Below are 23855 nucleotides of genomic sequence, written 5' to 3'. Positions count from 1 at the left end.
TGCATATTATAACTGCATTGATTATGTAGACTGGAATATCACTTAACCTATCAACATAAGTTTGCCCGCTATAGCATTAAAAGAATGTGACACCACTAGTCACAGAGAACAAACAGTTGCATATATATACATTTATTAGTTCTATTGATCAGGGGGTGTTTAGCTAGATTACGAGAACTGGAATGCTTTAGGCAATAGTTCTTATTTCGTTCATATATAGATGCTTGGTGGCTATCTTTATACAACTTTTCTAATAAAAACTATTAGGATGTGACACTTTTTTTATTATATTGCTGTACGGTATATCTTTAACATACGACCTATTTATTTCACAGTGACCAAGAGGAAGTGATGTTGGTTTTAAGGCTAATAATATTGTCGTTAATGTTATTTTTAAATAATTTTATGTTGATAATCCAATAAACCACAATACCACGACGTTTTACAGTTACTTTCGTCGACCAATATTGGTTTTTATTTCCAATATTCACTGGAAATAAAAACCAAATTTACCTAAAAATCTGATGTTGAAACAAATACTGGATTTGTTTCTAGGTAGGTATCAAAAATCTGTGTATCTACATGTTTTTTGAAATAAAGTTCCAAGGCTGGTTAGTCACAGAAGGTTCGGAACGCCTTGAACATTTCAATTTCTACAATTTCTCCACACTTAACGCATAGAACTCGAAATTAGATATTTTCTATAGCGAATATTAAAGAAAATTTTAAGAATAACAACACGATCGTTGAAGCTGCTCTTGAAATAGTTTAAATCTTACTCAAAAGATAAGTCACACGTGGAGTAATTTTTATATGAATTCTACGCTGTCTGAACTTTAATCATGAGTTACTTGTTGGCATTTTCTCTTTTTTTTTTTTTTTTTTTTGGTCAGCTTTCACTGCATTTGCTGTCTGACTTGAAATTGACATCACAGATAGAAGTTTTCCTACTGCGCAAGCTCTGTACGTAGGTTTCAGACTTTTTTTTTTTTATTATCCTCTTTTTTCTTTTTTTTTCTTTCTTTTTTTTTTTTTTTTTTTCGTTCTTCAGTGGGTGTGTCTGTGAATGTTTGTGTTCTTTTCCCCAAGTCTGTTTAATTTCATCGAGTTTCGCTGTTAGACTTTCTGTAATTGGTCCCGATGGCTGCGGACAAGAATAATGAATAAAACAAATATTTCGCGAAGAAATTAAAAGACTTGACGTGATTAGGAGGGAAAAAAAAAAAAAAACTTTTCCAGCCCCAATTAAACTGCACCTCTCGAGCGTTCGTTCCACGCGCCGCAAGAAATAAAGCACATAATTAAGAACGCTGCCATTGTTTACGTAAGAGACACGTCGAAGAATTAACACAAGCTCGTGCAACTGTTATGTGTGCGCGCGAGAGGGGCCCCGTATGCTCGTGTTTGTCTGTGTGTGTGCGTGCGTGCGGTTAGTTTGGAAGAAAACATGAGGGAGTCGGCAAAATATCCCCAGACATCCCGTAGCCAGCGACAAATTTGCAGAAAGGAATATTGAAAGTGAAAATGCGATCTTATTTGAAGGGGGTAAACGAAGGCGGCATGAGTGAAGAATGACCAGTGCAATTAGTAGCTACGGCTCGGCACACGGAAGATGGAAGTGGGGTGGGAGGCAGGGAAGAAGGCGTTTGAGTAAATAAATCATCAGACCAGTTTGAAGCCGGTCTCATCAATGCTCTTAACATTCATTCCCATCTCGCGCATGCGCACAAGTCTGCAAGTGTTTTTGCTTTCTGCTGTCTCATGTGAGTTTCGTACTCTTTGACGGCTATATTAAATTTTCGGAGGAGGTTGATTTTTTACCCAATTTTGCTTTCCACCTTGTTATTATAAGATTTTTATTTTATTTTTTTATTTTTTTTTTCGCACGCGAAATGCGGCTAAGTAATAATTAGCAGCAAACCCTCTGTGGTGTTTAGTTTATTAGGGATAAAGTTTTCATTACGGACGAATATACATCGAGGGAGTTGAACTCGTTCGATCTCGTGCAGAAAAGCCTCATTGCTTCCAAGCTCATTTCGTAAAGAGAGCAGAGCCTTCTGAAGACGGATTGATCAAGAAAAGTTTAAAATATAAATATTTAGTTATATTTCGAAAAACTCGAGATTATTTCTGTTCCAGTGTATTTGTTATTTAGGCTCAAACAGACAAAAACTTTGTTAAAATTCATCACACGAAAAACCCGTATTTATCTCAACAATCAAATTAGTAGTCTCAGAATATACATTTATGAAAAGGCAGACGACTTCCTCGTAGGATTAAATATTGTTGACTTTTATTTTAAGCATATATTGTAAGAGATTTGGTGGACTGTTATGCCCAGTAGCGCACTTAGGATTTAATCTTGGGGGGGGGGGGGGGGGCACTTCAGTAGACGATTATTTTGACTATCTTATATTATCGCATATATATTTCGTTATTATTGTGCCACATGTGTTACAAAAGCCTCATTAGCTCAGTCAGTATAGACCAGTGTTTCTCAACGTGGGGCATACGCCCGCAGGGGGGGTAATTTGAATATTTTGGGGGGCAATTAGAAAATGATGTTGTATTCGTCACCTCATCACTGATATACTCAAAACACTCACCATTGTCGGTGAGGGAGGATATCAAAATCTTTGAGGCGTTGAGTTGGGGCATGATCCAAAAGACGTTGGGAAATACTGGTATAGATGAAGCCGTTTGGTCGGAAAGACCTGGGTTCGATTCGAATCCGTGACGTGAGCAACCTTTATCTGGTCTCTCTCTTTCGACGAAGGGTGAGTTTGCCGGTCTCATGCGGAGGTTGAGGGTTTTTTCACCCGGAAACTCTGGTTTTTCGTCCCGCAAAACAGACAAACCTGTCTCGCGAACACACGCATTTACAGACATAGGACACACACACACCGGGAGGCACAGGGCTAACCACCTTATCCTCGAGACGGGTAGTATGGTTTGAAAGTGCTAAAGACAACTCTGTAACAGGCCACTAGGCCTAATACTTAAAAAAGGAAAAAGAAGATGTGCAACAAATATAGGTGGTATTAGCGCGCGCGCTCTGACACCAAAAGAGGTTTTGTGCTGTCAGGAGAAAAAAATAAAAATAAAAAAATAGATAGCATTAAGAAGTAAAATCGAAATGAGCATTGTACAGATGATTTAAACTTATTATAAGACTTCGATATTTTCTTTATAGCTTTTACAAGTGTAGTTTACAAACGGAGAATCTGTATATATGCTGACGTGCACGCGCACACATCAAAAAAGGTTATCACCAGCAATTAGTGTAATTAACTTAGTTGCTATATAATTAAGAAATGAATTAGTTAATTCAATTAATTGCTTGAAAAAGTTACGTGTAGGGAATATAAACGCGCCCTGTGAGAATTTAGACTAATTTTTTCTGTGCTTTTACATTTAAATTTAAAAAAAAAACGAAAAACAAAAAGACACTTTATGCTGTTAGTATACAAGAGAGATAACAGGCGGACAGACGTTAGAAAACAAGGCTCCGATAGGTTCAATAATCAGAGCGTTGTAGTTATTTTCCTTTTTTTTTTTAATCTTTTAAAAGGTTAGAGTTGACTAAATCCCTTTAGATGTCACGACAAAAATAAAAACTGACTGAAGGTATTGGCTCACCATTATTACAAACAGACTGCAATACACAAAGAACGATACTGATTTCTTTTTGCGGTAAAAATACTTGATAAAAAGTGTGAAGTGTTTTGAATATTATGGTCTAGAAGCCACAGGCATCTAGCGGTCAAGCGATGGCTTCAATCCTCCACTTCACGCGTAGACTGGTCAGTACTCACATATTCATGATTAGGTCCTCACACAACTCGAATTAGTTACGGGGGAGTGTGCGTGGAATTATAATTTATCTAAGGAATTACAATGCCATAGTATAGTGTTGGGATTATGTTACAAGAAATTGATGATACTAGAGATCTTGGAGTTATGGTGGACGGGAAACTGAAGTTCAAAGGTTACAATGCAAATACAACTCCGAGGATAATTGCAATGTTGAAACGGATAGTGACATGCAAGGATAAGGAAGTTGTTTTGTCTCTATCAGGATTACGGATGTAGATTACAATAACAGATTGAGTACGTTGACTACAGACGCTGGTGGACAGATATGGGTCGATAAAGTTTTTCATTATATGGAAGGTGTGGAAAGGACCAGAAGGCATCCGTGGAAGTTAACTTGGTGTGAGGTTAAGAAAGGGGTGCGAGCTAGATTTTTTCTCTCGCAGAATCCTGTGAGTCTGTTGAAGACAGTGAGTGCATCCAATGTGGATGAATTCAGAAGGCATGACAGCGGTATTGATGATCTACGCCCTCCCTCGGTTAGTTTGTGACTCCCTGGAAGTCCCTGATGATAACAACAATAATCATGCATGTAGCAGTTCTTCATACTCTCAGTGGAGCCTCCTTGTGGCTCCACTGAAAAACTTTTATAAGAGCTTTCAATGGAAGGTGAGTTACTGGTCTCATACAGGGGTGTTGAGGGATTTTTCACGACACAAAATAGGAAAAGTGACCAGAAGAACACACGCAAATAACAGATATAACACACTGGCTTCGTGGTCATGGTTGTTCGTCATAATTCCAAACAATCCAAACCCAGATTCTCTCGCAGTTGCAATTAAAATAAGTGTTCATTCTTGTTAGTAAGTTTGCTCTGACTAAATTACCAAAATTGTCCTTATCCACCTCATTCTAAATTCTCGTCCAATATCCGGGAGGTTTTCCAATAGAATGGCAGTCCAAGAAGAAGAAAAATCAGTACTACACCAAACTTCATTCATTCTTAGCCTGCAGTGAAGCAAGCCAGAAACTGTCAATGAATCCTTGAATATGCAAATGGCCATGATGCATTCTGATTTATTGCAAAGGCGCCACTTGAGTGCTACTTTTGTCCACGTGTGCTTCCACGTCTTTCACCAGATAACACTAATGTAACAACATCTAAAGATTTAGCTGAGCCTGCTGGCATCGTTCTTTGCTTCCAACTCTTGCAAAGATTAAAAAAGCCAAACATCTGCAACTATGAATCACATGCTACTTATGGTCTTTCGCCATAAGCACAGCATACGAATCTTGAATAACCAATCTCATGGTCTTGATAGTTTCTCCCCAAAGTGGATTTAAAAATTGTTCTCCAGAAACTTTAGATCCACGACAGACCTCCTAATCCATCTTTGGACATGTAAAACGTTTAGAGAAGCCTGTGCAGTTGTAACTGATATTTAAAAACGTAGGATATGGCCAAGCTTTGCCATCTTACGGCCAATCTTCTACTCCTGTGGTCTCTCAGTGATGTCTAACCATTTTTTGGCTAATGATAGACTACGTCATTCCTGCGTTCATTTAACAAATATTGGGGTGTTAGAACACTCCAAGCTTCTTAAAAAACATGTTCCAAACACTTTATGAAATTCCAAATTCGCCCCTTTTAACATATCACGATTTGTTAAGAAGGCTTTAAACCTCCCATAAAATTCTTGATGCTGTTCCAAATAGATTTTCAAGAGCCACTATCTCAGGTAATTCTTTGGCACCACGGTTCCAGTGGACTAAGATCCATCTTCCCTCTGGTCGTTTTTTTTTGTTTAAAAAAAAAACGGGCAGAAGGAAGATGGATCTCAGTCCAATCAAAGTTATTTGTTTAAAAAAACTTTAAAACGAACTATCAGTGCTTCTCTTTCCTACCGTTTACTCATATATTGCCTCCGCCCTTAGGATAATGAACTGTACAGGATATCTGCGCAGGTCACCTCGTTTTACTAGGCTTATGCTAAGGTCACCGATAACGCCATCCATGATTCAGTGGTATTTGCACATGCGCGCTGCTCGTGAACATTAGCATGTCAATACCTAATGAATGCTCTGCTCACCATCACCTCATTATGACCAGCAACTAAGTTTGCAGACTTGTTTCTAAATGTGGTAAAGCACAGAATTCAAAATTCTTAACTTTGTGGTTCTGTGTTCAATTTAAAGTCAATCTTTGGTATGACGTTTATTGAGTTTCGAGACGCATTGTACTTCGTTTATTTCAAGACCATAGCTAATGCCCTAGATTACTAATAATAATGAAACTGCGCTGGATGGGTTGCACAGAGATTGTTATCATCGTTCTATGGATAAAACTATCGCAGTATAAATGGAAACCATGAAGATCACTTGAACATTCTACTCACAAAACACATACAGTGAGGACAGTCCATCTCCTTTAAACAAAATATTTTCTTTGGACTGAAGATAAAGCCATTGAAATGGAAGGGATTGTTTGAACTTGTCACAGAGGGCAATAAATCCATGAGGGATTAAGTTTCTCCACTCTATGACGAGACTGGCTAACAGCTTTGGATGAAAAGCCCTCCAAAATTTTTTCAAGTCCTGAACGAACTGAAACCACATTTCAAAAGCGGAATGTTTTTGTTCCAGTGAGATTGTATTAACTCACCAGCTTGTAAAATGATGTAGCGATTGATGTGTTTTGGAAGTCACCAGCGAATTATGCTTGTGTTGCCAAATGTATGTTCAGCAACTCCCGAAGATACATTTTTTGGTAACACAAGCATAATAATGCGCTATTATTCGCTGGTGTCTTCCAAAATACATCAATCGCTACATCATATTACAAGATGATGAGTTAATATATTAATCTTATTGGAAGAAAAACAAATCCTGCTTTTGAAATGTGGTTTCAGTCCGTCTAGGACTTGAAGGAGGTCTTTTTGGAGGTCTTTTGAAGGTCTTTTCATCCAAAGCGGTTAGCCAGCCTCATCATAGAGTGGAGAAATATTTAATCCCTCATGGATTTATGGAAGGTGCGATTTTATACTCGCAATCGAGAATTGAAGGAGATGATCCGATGTTAAATCAGGTGTAAGACAAGGATATACATTATCTCCACTGTTGTTCATCATCTACATGGATTACATCATGAAGGAAAATGGTATAAAACCTGCGATCAAAATTAGAAATGTTAATAAGGAAAGATTGAATGAATTAGGAGGTAAAGCCAAATATGGTGAGAGAATCAGTGAAAACCTGTCTGGTCTAACCATTGGTGAGAGTGTTAATGAGGTTTGGGATGTTCTAGGGATGTCATAGTGACAATAGCAGACATAGTATTAGGACAAGTCAGTAGAGTTAAGTATAACCTTTGGGTTTGATGCAGAATGTGAACGTGTGACTGTATTAAAAAAATGCAGTAAAGGAACCACACTCGTAAAGCTGTGGAGGAATATCGTACGGCTAGAAAAGAAGAAAAAAGAGTACATAATAATAGAAAGAAGAAATATCAGGAGGATGATTTTTTGATCTTTCTATTAAAAGTTAAAGTAGTCGGAAAGATTTCCAGCCTAGAACAAAGTTATGTAGGGATAAGGAGGGTGAAGTTTGAGTGGAAATGAAATAATACTAGGAAGATGGGCGGAGCATTTCGATTAACTATTGAATTCAAATATATTTGATCAGTTTCAACTGCTTCTAGATCTTGTCTCTCTTCCACAAGAGACAATATCTAGAAGCAGTTGAACCAGTACCAATAGATGCAGAAGTGGAGGCAGCTATTAAAAAAACTTAAGAATAATAAGACTCCAAGAATGGATAGGATACAAGCAGAATCGATTAAAATGCAGGGACAGAACACTTTAAGTATTTCTCATTCTTGCTTTAGTTAAAGCAAGAATGAGAAATACTTCGTTGTCAGATCAAAATTCAGAACATGTTGTCTGATCCAATATATATATAAAAATGGTGTTCGACAAGGGGATGGCTTAGCTTGCTTGCTGTTTGACATAGCACTTGAAAAGGTTTTCAGAGATGCTGGCATTAACAGAAATGGAAGTATTTAATAAAAATCCTTTTCAAATTGAAATTGGTTCCTATAAATTTGAAATTGTACATAGTTTTATATACTTGGGATCAGAAGTTAATTGCAAAAATGATAATCAGTACTGATTATTCTGAATTCACTCAGAAGCGTATTCTTTCCGCAAATGGATGCTTTTGTGGAGACTTAGGAAACACACACACACACACACACACACACACACACACACACACACACACACACACACACACACCTAAAGTCACATCTGATCTCAATAAAAACAAAGATAATGATGTAAAAAAGTACTTTTAAGACCAGTGTTAACGTATGCCTCTGAAAACTGGGTATTATCAATGGCAGATGAAAGATTGCTAGGTCTGTTTGGAGGAAGAGTTCTCAGATATATTTTTGGAGAAGTACAAGAGAATGGTGTGTGGAGGAAAAGATATAACCATGAAGTAAACAGATTATTTAATGAGCCAGACATTATTAAGCACATAAATAGATTAAGTTGGGCCCGACACATTATACTTATGGATAATAATAAAATAGTTAAGATGTTTAAGCTGGAAGGGAAAAGAAAAATTGGAAGACATAAATTAAGATGGGAAGATGGAGTAATGCAAGATATTAAACTTGATTGTTTAGTGGATTAAAGTTGTTTATTTATTTTTTTATTTGGGAACATACAAGTTCAATATGAGTTTGATATGTGGTTAGGCATGTATCTATCCTTGCTCTTTCAACGTTCCCAGGTTAATTATAGCTACAAATTCTTTAGCTTTCTAAACTCTTGTAGCGAAGTAGCCCTTGATATTGCAGATTTTATCCTTTATTTAACCCCGCGCTTAACACGTAAACCCTAAGGATGCAAGACTGGGAATAGAAGGTGGCCAAAAAATTGATCCTTTTCTGCACAACCACCTACTAAGGAAAAATGGCATACAAAGATGTAGACAAGTTTCTGAACACTCTCGTCTTTTTAAACTGATTATACAACCGCTTTTATAAGACATGCTTTATAAACTTAAGAAGCTGTATTAAGCTTTCTTGGAAGGTTTTCTGCAAATATCCATGCTTACATGGGATTCAAACCCACAGAGTCTGTAAATAACAACAGCGGCTTTTATCAACTAAGCTATGCGCCAGGCAGGCAAAGATTTGGGTGGGAATCTTGTATAGAAAAAGGCGTTGACTCATCCTTTGTGCTTCGATAAGTCCTCCTAATCTTCTTTCTTTTCTTAGAGTATAAAAAGAATGTGGATGGGCAGATTTGTTTATTAAGAGCGTCTCGAAATTGCTAAATGTGTCGTAATTTATTAAAAATCAACTAGAGAAAGGCAATAATCATCATATGCATGCCAAGGTTCGTAAGTTAAGCTCATAGACTTCTTTTAAAAACCCTAAAACAACTGAGCAATATAGTTTTGGAAACAGATCCGACTCGATGTTAGCTCAGGCAGTCTTTGCACAACTTATTAAACTCCATAGATCCCAATTATTACATCACTGGTCATTCACAAAGTGACGTCTTCGTTTGGTGGTTGTAAAAATAAACTCCCATCAGAATATTCTTAAATATGGAAAATCTAATGAGTTCCTTGCCTATATTTAAAAAAACAGATTATTTCTATGACGAACAGGGGTGAAACTGTGAAGGGAGAACTCGTTAAAGTTATATGGATAAAGTTATATTTTATTTTAAACAGAATTTGGGGTTAAAAAACTAAATTCACTTTATCATTTAAAGTTTGTATTACTTTGTCGCAATCACCAAAATTAAAAGCAACAACCTCCCAACGTCATCAGAAAAACTGAAGTTAACTTCAAGATTTGTTCAAGCCATTCAACTGCTTGAAGATTACGTACGGCATCTACTTTATCTATTTTTTTTATTTATTTTAATTACAGGGTAAACAAATACTTTCCTTGTGTATGTGAGCCTAGACACCGTTTCTTCTTAATTTTATTATTTATATTTGTTTATTTATTTTTCGAAATTACTTGCATATCTTTGCGTTGATGACAGAGTATTTTTTATCATTATTTTTAAAAGGGGTGTATATGTGTTTAAGAAAATAAGGGGGGGGAGTAAATAACCATAAAGTTCTTCGAAGAGAATGACCTTGAGTAAAACAATACAAGCCAGGTTTTGCTATCTGTTTGCCTAGGAGTCGCTAATTATTTAGAAAGAGGCTCGTATCATTTATTTGACAACATAAAATGGAGTTGAGGAACTTTTTTCTCAGCCAAGTATTCCGACATCTTTAAATATAAAATTGCCATCATAGACTGTTTGCTTTTTTTTCTTTATTTTTTTGCCTTTAAGAAGACACACTTGCCTTGCCTTCTGTGTACACTCTTAAGACAAATGCACGCCTACTGGCTTTCTTGTGAGTTCTTCCTTTAAAAGTACCTGCGGCAAGAAGTTAAGGGTTGGGAGTAGGCAGGCGAAAGTTAAAAACCGTCACTAGCTCCAGTTTTAAATTGTTATTTTAGGAGCAGCCCGGAGTTTAGAAAGATAAACACCCGCTCACTAAAAGCCTCCTTTACCGAGTCAAACGCGAAAAGATAAATATTTGTTTAGGATACGGCCAGACCACGGGCTTTGAGAGGCGAGAGATGTGCGTGGTCTCCTGTCACTTCCCGATGTGTGTACTGTCACCAAACAGGCCTAATTACATAGATTAGTTGGAGGGAAAAAAAAGATAGGGGAATAAGGGGGTTAAGAAATGAATACGACATTTGAGAAGGTAGGGGGAGGGATGGCACACGAGAAGAGTGTGTGTGTGCATGTGAGGGAGAGATAGATGGAGTAAGAGGGGGTTAAAGAAAGCGTGTAATAAAGTATCATTCGTTTGTGTGTAATCGTGCTTCTGGTTTAGTGGGCAGCATAGATGTTTGCATCCCGCCCATCTCCCTGTGTTATTACGCACTTTCTGTAGTCGTTCGATGACTGCTTTATGTTTTTATTCCTTTTTGTACTGTTGATCTTTGCTTCGGACCCATGAGCAAACTTAACATCCCAGTTCTATTCCGGGTACTCCCAAATTCTACCGTGGATTTTTTTTTCCCAAACTAACCGGGAAGTTAAGAATAATAATCGACTGGAAACAGTAATCTTTTTATCTTATGAGAGTAATTAGTCAAATTAAAAAGATGTATTAATAAAACGGTGATTCTTGAGCAAAGATATGTAAACAAAGTCATTGTTACTATAGCAACAAATAATTCATCTCCTATTGCGAAATACATCTTTACTTCTCTATACATTTTTTGCTATAGTGTACACCTATCCCCTTTTTCAGCAAATGGGGAGGAACTGACATTAAATAGTCATAATATCTACTACTTGAAGGCAACCTATATGTCGTCATTTCCCTGGTAAAATAAGTCCGATGCCACTGAAATCTGGACGCTCTTTCTCAGCCCTTCTTACTCAAATATCTTTTAAAATTCTTTAAGGGATTCGCATCCCACAGTTTGGGAAATGGTGCCTTAACGGACCCACTTGAATTGGCCGGTTGAGGTAAATAACTAGCAGATAGATTACAGTCATGATGTATCCAAGTATCATGAGGGAGAAATGCCCAAAATATTATTGGAGTCGTCAGAATGACGATATTTTGAACGGGAGGTATTGATTTGTTCCAATTCCCTACCATGTAGTACAATAAATAAATAAAAGAGAGAATATCCCTTTGAGCATCTTAAATGCTGGTGCGATAAGAAGTAAAATAGTGATAGACAATAAAATATTAGAACAAGTAAATACGTGGGATGTGAGTTATCACACGAAGAAGAAAAAGACAGACACTTAAAATATCAAACTTTGTCTAAGTAAATGGCTTAATAAATAATATATGCAAACCATCCTTAGTACAAAAACACACTCGAATCGGATTATATAATGCCAAAACCAGCTAAACTATACGGAAGCGAAACATGGACCATGAAAAGGAAAAGATGAAAACCGAATTCAAACAGCAGAAATGAAGTTTCTGCTGTTTGAATTCGTTGAATATAAAAACCAATTAATTACTACATAAGACAGTATAAACAAAAATGGATAGAACATTTAAATCGAATGGCCAACAGCAGACTAGCGAAAATATTATACAAATATAAAATAAGTGGAAAAAGAAGAATCGGAAGACCAAGAAAGAGAGATCGGAACAGGCCACTTGGCCTAAAATCCATGATAGGAAGAAGAAGAAATACTGGTGCGTTAGAGAAGCACTTCAGTACTTGGAAGGAGGACAATCCGTTGAGCGTCCAACCTCATTTTTCTCTGGCAGTGTAGAAATTATTTTAACGTGATGAGCAGACGATCCGGACACCACAATTTAAGGTTGTCGTCTGCAAATCGGCATCAATCGAATCTTCCGATACTATGGATGACCTTGCTCTTTCTCAGCACTCGAAGATATTTCTGCCGATTCACCAAATATTTGGACTTTGACCTACATTTTCCGATACGTACTGGTTACGTTTCTCTCTCTCGTACGCCCTGGTACATCGCGAGCTCCTCAGTCTCTTCCCTCCCGCGCGTGCACAAAAATTTATTCCGACTTTATTACATTCGCTTTGCCCAAACACGCAAATGCGAGGCGAACATGGGTTTTAAGAAACGAGGTAGCAGTTCCGTACACTCCTCCGCAAAGATAACAAGATGTGAGCGGCGGCGTTCTTATCAGCAGAACCAACATCAGCCACCTCCGGCACGAGACGTACTGTCACGCTCGGAAAGAATGACCACGAACACTCCTTTTCCTACGGGTTGTCCTTTATTTCGTTTCCCTTCATAAGCTACTTAAGGAACTAATGAATGCACTTGAAAGGGGACCACCCTTCGGAACTCCACTTACCGAGAGATGACGACGGGCTTGGCGGGAACGACTTAAAAGAACACGTGCTGCGAAATGGGAACTTTTCGTTTTCCTCGTGTGCGGGGAGCAAGCGTTATGGTCGCTGCAGTTTTAGCGCGAGGATTGGAAGAAGTTGGAATGTTTTTATCGTAGCGCTGATAGGTGCGATGCTGGCAAAGAAGATGGAGTAAAGGAGGAGAGAGTGAAGAGAATAACTAAAGACGTTAATAAAAAGAAAGGGATAGAAAGAGAAACTTAAAGACAAACGACAAAGCTTTACAATTACAAAGCCGATGACACAAAATAATGATTAAATATTTTTATAGAATTAAAAGAGGCTTAAGAATTGACAAGTAAAGAAAAGTCTAGAAAATAAAAATAAAACGAACAATAGAAATCCCCTGAAAGAACGAATGTAGAAATCTTTCAATCAGCTGATCGCAACTGTAAGATGTTGTTACCAGAATGTGCACCAAAACTGATACCAACATTAATACTTACATTCATAACGGCGTAAGATTCCCCCCCCCCCGGTAAAGAATTAGCATCTTTAAGTGGATTGTTTGTGTGTGTATTATGAAGCCAATGTTAAAAGATATTATTTTTAAATTAGCCCATAGGAAGGAGTAAGTTTCCCCAGAAAAGATCAAAAAGAGTCATTTCGTATTCTGACCAAGATACGTTGCTCAATCAATCTATTATACGACATAACACGTATTTAGAATCGCCTATATTTACGTCCCATGGTGGTTAGGGGAGTTCCATGTTCATGTTTTAGTTATAGCAATCCATGAGTAAACGTGTACTTAAAAAACTGCAAGCACGATGGCGGTGTTGAGCTATATTTCCCAACGACTTCTACTTAATAAACAAAAGGCAATGACAGTACAAGATGATGAATGTGAGTTACGTTTATGGGGCGCGATTAATAGCCTGGGGGGGGGAGAGGCAGGGATTTGACATCACCAAGAACTCAAAGATTACAACTTTTCAAAATCCATTTTGTTGTTTCGTGTGGATGCGAAAGGACAGGCAAAACCAAGCTAAGTCGCCATTCCCATAGGAATGCAACTAAAAACGACAACAGTGTCAGCGATCGCTATATTGACATTTTCCAAAAGATACCTTAAGTCTTTTAGTTCAACAGAAGAACTCCAATTCCCTGTGGACGTTTGCGAAAGTCCTGAATATTTTCCCTTTAAATTAACCCTTAACAAAAGAGAAAAGCCGATTCATTACTTTCTATGGCATCTATTAACTTCGGTTAAAAGCCATCGAGTCAAAATGTGAATATTTATGCCGTTATGAAAACCCTATTGGGTTCAACTACCAAAATACTTTTTTCTTGTTAATTTAATGTCTTAAAGTAACAGCAAAGCCATTTTTCATGAAAGTTATTGCCAATTTTCAGGAGGGCAGTAGGGGATTATCTTCTTTCGTTGTGAAACCACCACTTGCTCATGGGAGACCTGAAGTAGCATCAAAGAAGTCCATGATTTGGTCTCTAGAGAGGATTCCCAGAATATATGAATATTAGTTTTCCTCCAATACAAAACGTGCCAGATGTTTTAAAGTATTTCTAAATGGGATTCACGTAAGCATAAATATTTATAACTATTAATCCAATCAGCAGCATCCACGCTGTTACCTTTTATAGCTCCTTTTTGTTTTTGGCTTTCACTGCGCAAATATAAATGTTGTGTTTACAGGTCTGTATTTCATTGTCATGTGATTTTCAATGCTATCCAGAAATTTACTGTTCTTAAATGCTGTCAGAGGGCGCTGCTATCGAATAAAACGATTGGTTGTAATTACAGACGAAACAACATTAAGATGTATATATATCACTAAATTGGGTATATTACTGTATTTTGTTTTTTCCTCCTCAAGGAAAAAACCTACATCCTCTGCATGAGACCGGTTAACTCACCTTTAGCTGAAATATTCCTGAAAAACGATTAGACAGATTCCAACTCCAGTAAAAAATAAATAAAATAAAATAAATATAAAAAAAGAGTAGAAAAAATCTCTGCACAATCCGTGCATTAGAATTATATATAATGTTAAATTTATACCTAATTATAACTCAAATGTGTTCACAACAGGTGATTTATGCTCGATATAAATCGCCTAATAAAATTTAAAATATATAACTTTTAAGTGTTCAGTGCACTATAAGAAAATAAGAGTCCATCTTACCTGACATTGTCTCAATAGATGTTGGATAGGTCACAAAAAAATAAAAATATATAAAAGCATTTAACTTAAGCCACAGAATTAAGTATTTCTTATATAATATAAGAGAAAGCTATATATTACGTAAGAAATTCTTGAAAACTACTGAATACTTTAGATTGTGAGAATTCCTAATATTTTTAGAAATACACCTTTTTTTATTAATATGATTTTTATAGTCCTGATAAACCATGGTGGCAATACTGAAAGTCAAAAAAGATTCATTCAATCCAATATGGAGGGTAATGGATGGCAATGCTGTAGCCAATGAAGTTCTAACTGAGGCTCGGCTATTGCTGTTGCCCTCCTACCATGATTAGAGCTTTAATTGCTCAATAACACCTTATCCCTACACTGTCCTCTAGAGATAACGGGGAATATGAAAAGCATTCTCGCTTCGCCCCTTTAAGCCAGTCCTTATAAGGACTATAAGGACGTCGGAGAGAGTCAGAGTCCTTTTTATTTTGGCAGGATTGGCAATGCTGTAGCCAAAGAAGTTTTAACTGAGGCTTGGCTATTATCCGCTACTCAGCCATGAGTAGAGCCTTTAGCTGAATAACACCCCATCCACACGGATTTTCTTCAATCAGATGAAGGGATAAAGAGTCAAGGACTCAGTCCATCTCCCCCCCCCCCCAAAAAAAAAAACAATACTGTTAATAGTGGTTCGATGTCGCTGGGTATTATGTTATATCTGGATTCTCTATTTATTATGTGGGTCAGCAAAGTATAGCATTTTTTTTTAAAAAAATCGGTTTTATTATTTCCATTGTTGTTTTTTGACCAGTTATGCGATAGGCTATAATTCCACACCTTATTCGCAAAGGTTGCAGCTGCCAATTATCAATTCACGGCTAATGATACCGGTTTTCGGGAAAAAATCATATGAACACGAATATCACTATAAGGCTATAAATATCAACCGCAATGATGCAGTAACAGAGATGATCGTCGCTGATTATTCTTTAACGGACAAATTTAGATTCAAGTGAACATCTAAGCAAACAGAAAGAGAATAAAAAAAAAACAGCAGATAGCAATCAAATCGTTTGTTAAAGCCTCAGGTAGTGAACTGCTCTGTTCAGTGGAAAAGATAAATTAGGAAACAGAAAGGTGAATGACATCCGAGCAAACTCATCGCAGACTACCAGTTACCACAATATGCGAAGCTTGTTTCTGTCCCTGCAAGGACACAGTTAACCAGGGTAAACATTTGCTGACAATTGCTATTCACCTAATGTCATTCGAAGTCCTATAGACTAGATGCGGTGGAAAAGCTATCGGGCGTAAGACAAGGGAAAAACGTTAAAACGAAGGATATTGCTAGCTCTCAGAGAAAGATATTTTAAGGGGTTTTTTAAGCACCATCACAATACTCTCCACTACAGAAGAGCATGCATCTTCGTTTTGATGAAACAAGTACAGAGCACAAACGATTTTTTTTGCTTGAAATACCTGCTTTAATATTAATATCCCCCTTCCTCTTTTTACCATCTAATCTTTGCAATCAACCTCATTTACAAAAGCTCTAAATACAAACCTGTACCTAAACAGTTCATTGCATCTTGACAAAATGCAAGATGACAAAACTGGTGCATCGCAGAAGCATCAGCACATCTTTAGTCAAACCCGCAAAGTTCTCGACTAACAAAACCCAAGATTGTTCCATTAGCTTGTCACATGTTTGTTCATAATAAATATATCCCACTAATATTGTTCTTTCTCGTTTGACAAACCCTACGCTATTTATACAATATTAAAATCTATTGTAAACTAGTATTAATACTATCATATTAATACTAATTTACTCGATGAAACTGTTCTAGAAACAAAAGATTTTTAAACCTTATTTGGACATAAGTTTGCATAAATTAAAACAAGTACAACGAAAAACCACTTATCGCTACAATCTTCCAGTAGATGAACTTATTTTTTACTCCCCACGCCTTAAGCGAGCAACAAACTTCGGTTGGTCGGTTTTTCTTAGTCATCCCCCCACCCCTATTTCAAACATTGGCTGCATAGTTTCCACTGCCTTTGCCTTGCTCTTTGAGATTATTGTAAAGCTTTGTTCTTTATTTTAACAGCTATTATTATTATTATTATTTGACACCTCCAGGGAGTCCATAGACTCATCGAGCTATTCTACCCAGTTTTGAAATCTATAGTAATCCTAGTGCTACTTGGGTCAAGGACCACAGAAGAGAGGATAACTGTTCACGGTCCTTCCAAAAAAGAATCCTGGATGACTCAACTGTATGTTTGTATTATTATTGTTAGCCTCCTAGAAGACTTATGTCCATCTAGGCGGCAAACAAATTAAACTCCAAAATACTCAAATTCACATTTATTTATTCTAGGATGTGTATGAACAAAATGTGCTCAAAGATCGGTTTGATGTTGTTGTTCTGTATTGTTTCTCTTTGGATCTTTTAAATCCCATATTTTACCAGCTAAATCAGAAAAGTGTGTGTGTGTGCGCGTATAACGGTAATAAAATACCCTGGACAATCAGTTTCGTATGGGATCGCTCGTTCCAGTTTGGTTTATGAGTTTATTTCGAGTGAAAAAGTAGACCAAATGATAATATAACACAATCGTTATGGGGCACGAACTATTATTGAGATACAACCTATAACAGCATAAAGTAAATAATATATTCTATATAAATCACTCACTAATGAGTTTCCTTTAAAAATAAAGCGTATGCAGGTGTCACCTGTTTTCCCCTATATTACTAATGCAGATATTTAAAACAATGCTAGAACATAGTCCTAGTATGCTCTACAAATGGCTGGTAGATACAGGGGAGCGTAGGGATAATAGCAACAAATATAGGGTGATTCTGAACTATAATCTTTCGCTCCCTCTTTCTTCTTATTACAAGAGGTTTCTAATAATAGAGAAGCCAGATAAGCAAAAAAAGCATCTTTTGCTTCCCCCATTTACGTTCGTTTTAATGACCAAACAAGAATTTTAAGTGTAGAAAAATCAAAATGCAATGTAGTGCCATTTTTGTCGATACAAGTGTAGCAGAATGGATATTGTAAGGAGGAAATTAGAAAACGGATACAAGGGGGTATAAACACATCAATAATAGGACTCGTAAAAAGTCCATATGACATTTAGTATGCTGCATACGCACACGCACACACTATTGTATATTACGTCATGCATTTTGAAATTCTCGAGGTAATTTCAAAATATCCTGCTTGTCGAAGGTAGTCTGTTGCAATTTCCATGGCAACAGATGGTGCATATTAAAAAGGCATAAAATGGATATCCAGCGTAGCTGATGAAATAACGGGATTTTAAAAAATCTTCGTCATCTCAAGGCGTAGAAATTTAAAAATTAAAAAATGATACCCAATCAGAAGCGAATAAATAAAATTAACAGATACGAACAAGTGATATTTACGAAATACTTGATCAGTTGTATTTCAAATGTAAATTAGTAAAGATAGCAACTTCGTATTTGATTTTTAAGTAATCTTTTGAGTTAGCTTTCATTTTTTTTTTTGTAACGGGGGACCAAGAAACTCCCTACTAATGTAGCATCGCCACCCCACCAACCATTGGGTTGAGGAAGAACTACACACAGATGCTTTGACTTACGTAACCATGGACATATTTTCAAAGAATATGGCAAACTTATTTCGGATCTAAGTGTCTCTTTCCATCTTATAGATCATTAGACCCATTTTTCTTTTTTGTTTTGTGTATATAACCACTGGTCTGTCCCATTTACTTACGACGCTGTTCTGGAGCTTCAGAAAATGTGGGAGACATGACAAATAAAAGTCAATGGGGCAACAATTTATACAAAAATAGAATAAAATATATAAAAGTTTTTTTTTTGTTATTTTATGTTTTGATGTTTATTCATGAGTTGCTTTTAAAGAAACAATCTTTGTATGAAAATTACAAAATTAAAAGCAGACTGCAATTGGAAACTCCTAATTAGTATCTCACCCGGGAGCACAAAGTCGAGGGGTCGCAGCATAATTAGCATTTTTCTCAATGTGTAAAAATACCTAGTAATGGCAGCACTCCTACAACGCATCTTCAAACCCCAAAGTGAAATAAGGCGGCACCCTTTTAACCCTAACTTTTTTTTCTTTTTTGAATTAGCATGCAGATGGCTTCCACCTTGCATTATCGCCATGGATAAGTGACTCGCTGAGTGGCGCAGTGCTACACGAAAGTAATGTTGTAATAAGTATAACTGATAGAGTGTAGTGTGTGTATTTTGCTGGCACGTGGGGTGAAAAAAAAAAAGCTTTCTTTCCAAGAGAAAATTCCGACTTACCTGAGTCACGGTAAAGGCTACACAACACCTCTAGTCAGTAAATAGAATTAAACCTGTCTCCACTACCACGCTAAGCACGTTATTCTCCTTTTTGATATGTAAATATTTTTACGTTAAAATCTAATTCCATATTTTGCTTATAAATGAATAAACTTACAGTGAATTTTAATTATTTTTGTTAGCCAAAATTGTTTTAAATATATCAAAAAATGTAAAAGAAAACATTGGATTTTGTGAGATGGAGTATGCTATCAGCTTGTATTGTTGTTAAAGCAAACTGCTGTGTTAGTTGTTGAGTACTAAGGCTAAGGTCAGCATATCGTGTCTGTTAAGTATAGCGTGAAAGAAAGACCTGTTAGTCTATAGTATATTAGCATCAGTACTGTGGGCTAAGGATAAGATAAACCGGGTGTTCCAGAAATCAAATGAAAAACCTTTTTCAAGACTGGTGGTCTCACACCGGGCGATAAATTCATCTATTTCCTGAATTGTATCTTCGATTTCCGTGTCCTTGAAATGCAGACTAGACAACAAAATTCTCTAATCACATACCTTTTGGCTCTTGTTGCATGTCGTCTGTCATTTATGTCCAGTCATCATCATACAGTGTTTACATGTAAGAATTACATCTAAGGAAGCAAAAGCAGGTTTTTTTTAAGATGTGTAAGTAATGTTAATTAGCTCGAGTCACAAAATTCTGTCTTCCTCTCAGTTTTTAGCAGGTGCTCTGCAGTTAATATAACTAATATTTAATTGAAAAACAAACCGAGAAAGCAGTGGGTAATATTCATAACGACGCAGTGAACAGAAGCAATTCAACGAACGAACCAACATTTCATAAAGTTGCTCAACACTTCAATCAATGACCTGAGGTCAATGACCGTCCATTGGTCAAGTTGCTAACGCTCTTTCTCAACGCTATATTATCTTGAATTCTACGCATTATATGCATGTGTTTTGTGCAATCGATGACCATTTGATATTCAAATTCGCATTGAAGATTACGTAGATGTTGTACTTTGTTTGAACTACACCCTGGAGGTGTGTAGATCAATGACCCTTCCTCTCTGAAAATGAAAATCTGTTGACTTATAAACAGTAAGGTGATACAAAATTCGACCAATGACTAAGCATTTATTAAAAAAAAAAGGCCATCAAGAGAGAAATATTAAAGTAGGAGTCATTTTAAGGGTTAAAAAATTCTGAGGGCTATTTGGCCTTGCTGAGCTCGTAAAATTTTGAACTTTACACGCACTTATAAAAATTTCGAGACTGATATGATACATCTGCAAAATTATCCACTAATTTTTCCTTCCATTAAATTTAAAGAATAAAAATTTGATTAACAGAATATCCCGGCAATACTAGACAAGAAGAGCATCGCATGAGCTGCTACAATGGGATGCCACTGTGACATTTGTTGACTTTTAAAGTAGAAATAAAAGCACACTGGGATGTTACGAAAACTTAAAAGACAGACTTCGAAGTGAAAGTTGTTCTGTACCAGGAATTACAGTTTTAATTTACTTTAATCCAAATTTTATTTATTCTTATTAGTATGGAATCCGTTCTTTAGGCTCTGATAATAAAAATAATTCATTTGAAGGCTCGTAACCTTCAGGCTATTTCACTGCCTTTTCTTACATGCCAGAAAACCGAAGATATGTTCATCATAAGGCAGAACGATTACTTAAAGAAACAAACTCACATCTTTGACCCACATAATAAAATAATTCAAGTATGAGAACCAACAAAGGAACAAAAAGTATACTGAAAAGCGGATTCAAAACAAATTGGCTGGTGAACAAGACACGTCACTGCTGTTCAACCCACAACTGAATTCATCAGCCTGAATTTAACTGATGGGGAAATGTATTCGACTTTTGAGAACAATTATCATATTATTACAGTCCAGTGCCGAACAGTTTTTATACATTTGATCAAAGGACAGAAGCTACTGTGACTGTAACATGCTGTAGACCAGCAAAATATTGATTTTATAAAATAAATCCGGTATTTCTTAATATATCAACTTAATAAACGGATTGAATCCGTGTATATGTATTAACTGACATGGTTTCTTACAGGATAACAGAAGCAGACTTATTTATTTTCTTTTTTTGGATATGGTTAACTGTTTTCGAAAACTACCAGCTGTATTGAGTGCTAGCTGGCATAACCAAATGACTCGTAAAAATTAAAATAAAGTTTTGGAGTCGTCAGGATATAAAAAAAGAAAGAACGAAGAGAGGGAACTTTTAGTTTTTTTTTTTACTTCTGAAGGATATTTTAAAAGGCACTAATATTTTTAATAAAACAAATTAATTTTTCTGGTAATCAGCGGTGATCTTCAGTTAGCTCAATCGATTACGTTTGACCACTGGGACAATAAAGATGGCAGTGCTTTCAGTTAAGGAGTTTGAACAAAACTAAATCCAGGATTTTTTTTGTACCAAGATCCGTTTCGTTAATATCTGTACATGTGCTTTAAAAATAACAAATATATAAACTAATACAAACATCTAAACGATGATAATATCAGCGGTATGTTAACAGATTTAAATTGAAAAACTTTAATAGTGCAATATAAGTTGGCAAAAAAATATTAATGTATTCACACACTACTTATCTTTTATTTTTTTTTAAAGATAATTATGCTACACACTTATTACCGAAAATAGCATTAGCATACGCGACTGCGCAGTTGGTGGACAAACCACAATGTTTACACTAAGCGGTACTTAGGCCTAAACCAAAAATGTTAAGACATATTTTTTACGTTTCAGAAAGCTAAAAATAGGGCAAAGCATGTGGTTAAAACTGAAAATAATAAGCAGAACAGGTAGTCCCGCATATTTTTTTTTTTATCAACCTGGTTGCAGTTTAAAAGTAACAGGTTGTCAGAGCCAACGAAAACAACCAAAAAAAGATAAAAAAATAAAACGCTTGGGATAAAAAAAAAACATTTAAAAAAGTAAAGGGTTGAATAACAGGATTCACGTTGGCTCTGACTTGGCGGCGGGCGGCTAACGAACGCTTCGCCCAACGCGCGCCGAGTATTGAACAGCTAGGCGTCCATTGTTACTGGCTGCTAACCCTTTGGTGCCATGATTGTGCTCGCGCACCTCCCCACTCCCGAAGCAAAGCCCGAGGAAGAACAAAAAGATAGAGCCTCGACATCACAGAGTCACCAACGTGTAGTACACACTTACCATGTATCTGGGGGAGTCGGAACCTTGGTTGAGTTAAGAAGTTCTTCAGCTTCTGTAAGGATATCACGGGAGTGGCACAAGCAACTCCTACCCGCTGCTGCATCTCCATCCTCTGGCCACAACTATCGGGTCTCGCGAAGCGGATGGGAGCATAGGGAGCAGTGTCATGGCGAACAGCGGGGCCAAGCATCCACTAGGCTGTAGAGAGCTACGGCAAGTACAGATAGGAGAGAAAATGAGTGCGAGAGAGAGAGCGAAAAAGAGACAGAGGGGGACGGAGAAAGGGAGATAGAGAGAGAGAGGGGGAAAAAGAGAGACAGATAGAAAGAGTATGTGCGAAAGAGTAAGGGTTTAGTGCCTACAGCTAAGCTATCAAAAGACTACAACATAGCAGTCTGCCGCTCTCCACTCCTACTAGCCCTGCACGAGCGGCTACACTACCAAGGGTGGTAGCAGTGTCGGCTTTGCACGATCGCCTCTCGTGCAGTCATAACCCGCGAAAGGGTTGCGAAGGACATTGGTGTTTTTTTTTTTTTAAGCCGAACGGCCGAATGGGCTCCCTCTCGTGCTTTCGCTCCTTCCCGTTGTCAGTCAGTAGATCCACTGCTGTCGCTAGAGTGTTGGATACCGCCCGATTGTTCGTAGATGGTCATCCCTACCATGGCAACAGAATTTTTACTTCCTTCTACATGACATCGTAATATATCCGTGGCGTCTGTCGCTTTACGGCGTAGCTCTATTAACTTTACGCTACCGTAGTACGGGCATATATTTGATGGAAACACAATATATCTCCGATAGCAAGCAACCTGAAACATGGAGAAATTATTTTACCATTGATATCACTATTTCTTGCATTTCTAATGGTCACAATAAAAACTTTATGCTACTTTTAACCCTTTCTATACGTAATTAATCTAATATTACTAAAGTAGATTTTTTTTAGAACCTATTCAGCAGGCTGAGGCAATAACCCCCCATTTTTATATCATTATCAACTATCTTCACTCAATGTGTATGGCGAATTTTTTCCCTTAGTCTTCGATTGCTATGGTAGGTATTATAATCAATATGGCGTCATCATATTGATTATAATGTACCTAACTGTCGACCTAATGATGTTACATTTTTTTATTAATAATGTTAAGAATACATTTTCTGAAGATATTATACAATCGCTATCTGAATGACTTCTCTTATTCGCATTAAATACCAAGTACAGTCATTTTATATATTTACAGAATATTTATTTTCTCGTGAGGGAATTAAATTACAATCAACTGTTGCTATCGGTGATTGAGAATTTTTTTCCAACTTCCGTATATATAATCTCAGTTTTTTTTAACATCCTTAACATGTCGCGAAAGACTTGTAGTACC

The 23855-nt window shown here is 36.8% G+C and overlaps 1 protein-coding gene across 1 annotated transcript in view; it reads right to left on the bottom strand.

Annotated features, from left to right (window-relative positions):
- The window catches only part of LOC150105317 (uncharacterized), a 512354-nt gene that overhangs the window by 473113 nt on the left and 15386 nt on the right, over positions 1-23855 (bottom strand). Inside the window, exon 2 of the mRNA XM_090393928.1 lies at positions 22477-23285. Within this exon, the coding sequence (XP_090250054.1) occupies positions 22477-22666 (190 nt within the window). The 5' untranslated portion in view covers positions 22667-23285. The remainder of the gene's footprint in view (positions 1-22476; positions 23286-23855) is intronic.

This window comes from Typopeltis vanoorti, chromosome 6 (assembly GCF_054136105.1).
Source record: "Typopeltis vanoorti isolate ZY-2024b chromosome 6, IOZ_Tvanoo_1.0, whole genome shotgun sequence".
Lineage (NCBI taxonomy): Eukaryota > Metazoa > Arthropoda > Arachnida > Uropygi > Thelyphonidae > Typopeltis > Typopeltis vanoorti.
The sequence above is the reverse complement of the archived record's forward strand: the minus strand, read 5'-3'. Positions and strand labels throughout refer to the sequence as shown.